This window comes from Solanum stenotomum, chromosome 12 (assembly GCF_019186545.1).
Source record: "Solanum stenotomum isolate F172 chromosome 12, ASM1918654v1, whole genome shotgun sequence".
Lineage (NCBI taxonomy): Eukaryota > Viridiplantae > Streptophyta > Magnoliopsida > Solanales > Solanaceae > Solanum > Solanum stenotomum.
The window spans coordinates 5220458-5225992 of NC_064293.1; the positions used below are offsets into that span (position 1 = coordinate 5220458).

Below are 5535 nucleotides of genomic sequence, written 5' to 3' on the forward strand. Positions count from 1 at the left end.
CCACTTTTAATTATCAGGTTACACTTTTTAAAAGTCAATTTGACTAATTTTTAAAGTTAAATTAGATTACTTTAATTTGATATTTTAAACCAAAAAAATTAGATATTCAAAAACTATAAGAAAAATACTATAAATTACAATTTTTTTTTTGCATATTAATGAAAAAATACATCTTAAAATGTTAGTCAAAGTTCTTATCGTTTGACTCTATAAAAGGAAACCATGACAATTAAAAGTGGACAAAAAAGTATTTTCTACCGACTCCTTTACTTCTACGATATTGTAATCAAATTGGAGAAGCTCTCAAGTATCTTCTATCCCCAATGTATCGTAGTCAAATTCAAAAAACTTTACACTTTATTTTGCCCAATTGTATTGCTAGCAACTTTAGAAAACACTCCAGTTGCTTCTTCAAATTTTGAAACTTTTAAAAGTTTGATTTCAAGAAATTTATTTTTAGAATGAGCCAAAGATCAACTTTGTCAATATAAGATAAATAATAATGCAAATCATTATCATCTTTTGTTTTAAAAAAAAGTGCTTATGAGATGCAACAATATTGATCAGCATGCAACATAACTAACACCTAACAATGATGATATTAAGAAACTCATCATATGTAACACCCCTCCTCATTTGTATCGATATTGTACAAAACGACTTAACACTTTTATGTTTCTATTCATTCACTATATATGTAAATCAATTTCTTATAGTATCTAATCTTTTCATTAATTTTCATAATATCTGTAGGTATTATACGAATATATATATTTAAAAAAGTGACAATATTATGATTAGTATGTTATTATACATGTGTAGACTTTAAGTGTAAATACACTAGAATGTGCAATTTTTAATCCTAATTAAAAGAGTTCCTTATACTACATACTTCAAGTTGTGTCCTATTTTTTATTTTTTCACTCTCAAAAGTCCTTTGTAATTCCATCCCCAAGCGAAATGGGGCTAAAAGCGAGAGAAAATGTAAAATACTAGAATTTGACTTTAAATTGTCATATTTTGAAGCTAAAATATATTTACTTAGGGGTATATAAGCCAAAATTAAACTATTACTATGTCATTTTCCCATTAAGAGAGAGAAATTTTTGAGAGTTCTTTTTTCTTTCTCCCTCTAACATCCCAAAAACATTTTAGAGAGTAAAACCCAATCAGAACGGTATACCATCCATTTGTACATTCTCTGAATACAATGAACAAAGAATTTTTTTTTCTCATTTCTCAACTCATTCTCTTAGTTATTCCAAATTTTACCTTTCTGTTTTATGCCCAGAAAATAACCAAAAAAAAAGTGGCCCAAAGGTGGTGGCAGGTTTAACTGTCGCCATAGGGGCCGAAGGCGATAGATCTAGGAAGGAAGAAGGAGGTGGTAGATATGGTTAATCCAAATATTTTGAAAGCCCCTGAACTTGCATCGTATAATGTTCGAGGGAATCAACCAGCTTTAGGTGTTGATAAATTATGTTATTTAACCGATACCATTTCAGACAATGGCATATGGGAAGAAATCAACCCTTTGGAATCCAAACTCCCAACTTTTATATTTCAACTTGCTATTGTTCTTTTTGTCACCCGTCTTTCTCTCCTTCTCCTCAAACCTCTCCGCCAACCTCATTTCGCTGCTGAATTGTTGGTAATATTTCTATGCCAAATTATTTTTATGAATAATGGAGTAGTAAATATGCATGCCTTGTATATATTTAAATTAGGTAAGCTTTAGTTAAACAACATTGGCAAAATTTGATATCTAAAGTTCTTTGAACCTTATTGGATACTTTCTTAGAAATAAATACATGTTTTGGAGGTTGAAGTTATATTAGAAATGGAGCTGCACATTAGAGTAATTTGTGCAAATCAATTTTAGGGATGAAGCAAATTACATAAATTATAATGATAATGTCAATTTTGATTCAGAATGTGAGTTGTGCATTTCATTTAGACTCTTGGAGGTGATGAGAAAACGCTTTTGGCAGGCAGGTATACTGGTGGGATCAATTGCAATTGCAAGTGAATTTGCGCGAAAACATATTCCAACATTGGGTTCTGTATTTGCAGCTTCTCGAATTATGATGATGGAGACGGTGGGAAACCTTGGACTAATTTATCATGTATTTCTTATTGGGTTAGAAATTGACTTAAGAGCATTAACAAGTGTTGGACCTAAAGCCCTTGGCATTGGTATTTCTGGAGCTCTTTTCCCCTTCTTTTTTGGAGCTTCCTTGTACACTTTTATCGCAGAGTATCCAGAGAATTTTAGGTGGGGTTGTCTTTACTGGGGTGTAGCACTCTCAGTCACTGGCCTTCCTGTTATAGCAGAAATATTTGCAAAATTAAAGCTTCTCCATTCAGAAATTGGAAGAATAGCCATGTCTTCCGCACTTGTTAATGATTTTTCCTCATGGATTCTCCTTGTATTTTCATTAGCAATAACTAGTAGCAGCTCAAGTACGTACTTGTCATTGTTTAGTGTTCTATTCTTCATCATTTTTAGTATTTTTGTAATTCGTCCAGCACTTTTATGGATGCTTAGGAAGAGTACTAGAGAAGGAGAAGACTATAGTGAAGCAACAATTTGTGCTATACTCACAATGGTCTTGGCTTGTGGGTTGATCACTGATATATGTGGAGTGAGCTCCATTCTCGGTGCATTTGTATTTGGTCTTGTCATACCATCAGATCTATTAGGTCATAGGTTTGTGTTAATAGTTCAAGGTTTTGTATCTGACTTGCTACTGCCTCTTTATTATGCTAGTTTGGGAATGAGGACTCATCTAGGGGGAATTAGCAGAGAGGACATGCTTATGATGGTTCTAATTAGCTTACTGTCTTTCATACCCAAGATTGTTTGCACTCTAGCTATGTCTTACTTCTATAGAATATCGTTGCATGAAGGATTTACTCTTGGAATACTAATGAACACCAAAGGACTGCTTGCTGTCATGGCAATGAGCTTGGGCCGTGACCATACTGTAAGTCCTCTCCTTTTTATTGTACTTTGAAAACTTAGTCTTAGTCTGTTTATTGTAATCTTAACCTAATCTCATCTCACTACCTATTTAGGTCATGAATGAAGATGGATTTGCCATCATGTTGTTTACTATTTTCTTCATGACCATAGTAACATCACCAATTGTTAACTTCCTCTATAGACGTACTAAGAAGTTCTTACCAAGCCAACATAGGGTGTTACAGAACCTAAAACCAGATTCTGAGCTCCGAATCCTAACTTGTATTCATGAAGTACAAACTGCTGCTGGAATTACTGCACTTCTGGAAATCTCGCATGCCTCTAGAAGATCTCCAATTTGCGTATTTGCGCTTCAGCTCATGCAACTGAAAAAACATACTACCGCTTTGCTCATTGTTCATGGTGCTAGTGGGACTAGCTCAGAAAGTTACAGTAGAGCAGATGGACAAATTGATCAATTAATTACGACATTCAATAACTTAGAGCATCAAAATCCGATGATATCTGTTCAGTTGTTGACTGCTATATCTCCTTATAGCACAATGGATGAAGATATATGTAGTCTTGCTGAGGAAAAACAGGTGACACTAATCATTCTCCCATTCCACAAGAGACAAACTATACATAATAACATGGAAGAAATGAATCCTGCTTACAAAGATGTAAATAATAATACTTTAGAAAATGCACCTTGTGCTGTTGGTATTCTTGTGGATCGTGGCTTTGGCACATTGTTAACTAGTAAAATAGATGATGATAAAACTAGGAGTTGCAGAATAGCCATGATCTTTATAGGGGGACGTGATGACAGAGAGGCGTTGTCCTATGCTTTGCGTATGGCGAGACATCCAAAGGTATCTCTAATAGTTTTGAGGTTTATTCTGGATGAAACTTCAGCACAGAATGTTGATGCAGATTTATCTCTCACAATGGAAGGTGAAGATGAAGGTGAAGCTGAAAAGAAAGCTGATGACATTTTTGTAAATGAGCTTAGGCAAAAGGTACAAAATGATGACTCAGTTGTTTATACAGAGGAGATGTCTAGTAATGGGGCAGAAACTGTGAAAACAATAAGATCACTAGGCCAAGATTTTGATCTCTATGTGGTAGGAAGAGGATTGGGCTTCTTTTCGCCGCTCAAAGGTGGATTAGATGAGTGGAGCGACTGCCCGGAGCTCGGATCCATTGGGGACTTGTTGCTCACATCAGACTTTTCTTCCACAGCTTCAATTTTAGTGGTGCAACACCATGCTGAGCTCAATCCTGGATCATCAACTTAAACAAATTCAATTCTATCATACATTTGAATATTATGTAATGAGAGGGTTGAGAAATGATGTAGCATCTAGCTAGCTTGTACAGGAAATTTTGTATTTTTGTTATTAAAGGATTTGTTTTTTTCTCTTCTAAATAGATATCTACCTTGAATTTAAATTTCCCAGTGTTCCCTTTTGATGTATTCATTGATAGTTTCACTTATATTTGAGGTGATCCAACAAAAATAATTGTGCCACAGTCCAAACAAGTTGTGATCAGTTATATAAATTATTTGCCACTTAGAATTGTCTCAAGTCAACATCTATATTATACAACGGAAATAGGAGCCCGTACTAGCACGAACCTTATATACGTTACGCCCTTTGTCTTAATTTATGTGACATAAATAAAAATTGGAGTATCGTCCAATTTCTTATATGATTTAAAAAATAAATATAAGTTGTTAATTATTGTAATTTATACCCTTTTTTATTATGTAATTTCAATAATACATATTGCTCCCTCTTTTTCAATTTATGTGGCACAAGTGGAATTTCAAGAGTCAATCAAGTTTTTATATGCCTTTCAAAATATTTCAAGTTTGTTGAATATTATGATTTATAGTACCTTTTATCCCAATTTATGTGGTACTGAAAAATTTCAAGAGTCAACCAGTTTCTTATATATATATATATATATATATATATAATAAGATTATTGTAACAGGAACAAGTTTTGTGTATCTGTTAACAACAACGGAAGATCAATGAAATCCTTTTGAAGAATTGTTCCAAGCCAAACTTTGAATCTCTAGGAAACAAGATAATTGATTCACAAACTAAGTGTCAATTTGTTAATAGATGTTTATATGAAGAAAGAAATTTGTATTCCTCTTTGTACCCTTTCGTTTTTTGTTTCTACGTTCTCTTTTATTTTCACCCTCCTGATAAGAGTGAAACACACACAAAAATAGGGAGTGTAAGTGGTTCAATAGTTACCCCGTAACTGTTTCCAATTTTTTTCAAAATTGTATTTATCTTTATTTCAGAAACTTTACCGGGTTGGGTCGAATCGGGTCGGGTCGGATTCACATGGCGATTCATGACCCAAAACTTGCATCTCCCACTTCGCACATGGTGGACAAGACCCAAGTCAATACAATATCAACTAGACACATAAATCATACGACAAATAGTTTGTGCGACTCGTGAGCATGAAGAGCTTACCAATAGGGTTTTACTAGCTCCATATAGGAATTTAACCACATGTGGAAAGAATTCACTACTAATACG

The 5535-nt window shown here is 33.8% G+C and overlaps 1 protein-coding gene across 4 annotated transcripts; it reads left to right on the plus strand.

Moving 5' to 3' along the window:
- Nucleotides 1-1393: 1393 nt before the first annotated feature.
- Nucleotides 1394-4299, plus strand: LOC125849197 (cation/H(+) antiporter 15-like). 4 transcript variants are annotated; one of them, XM_049529229.1, is made up of 3 exons: nt 1394-1651; nt 1992-2987; nt 3079-4299. In XM_049529229.1, exons 1-3 carry the CDS (start codon nt 1394-1396, stop codon nt 4264-4266), a joined length of 2442 nt encoding a protein of 813 aa, XP_049385186.1. In that variant the 3' UTR covers nt 4267-4299. The 4 variants fall into 4 exon arrangements, with proteins under 4 accessions (XP_049385186.1, XP_049385188.1, XP_049385187.1 ...); XM_049529231.1 differs by having other exon boundaries at nt 1996-2987; XM_049529230.1 differs by having other exon boundaries at nt 1400-1647; nt 1996-2987.
- The last annotated feature ends 1236 nt before the right edge of the window (nt 4300-5535 follow it).

What these genes read in the sequence shown, in the direction of transcription:
- LOC125849197 (XM_049529229.1), top strand. Translation starts at nt 1,394, where the DNA reads ATGGTTAATCCAAATATTTTGAAAGCCCCTGAACTTGCATCGTATAAT. An exon ending in ATTTCGCTGCTGAATTGTTG is followed by an intron (nt 1,652 to 1,991) that starts GTAATATTTCTA and finishes CGCTTTTGGCAG; the next exon opens with GCAGGTATACTGGTGGGATC. An exon ending in GCTTGGGCCGTGACCATACT is followed by an intron (nt 2,988 to 3,078) that starts GTAAGTCCTCTC and finishes CTACCTATTTAG; the next exon opens with GTCATGAATGAAGATGGATT.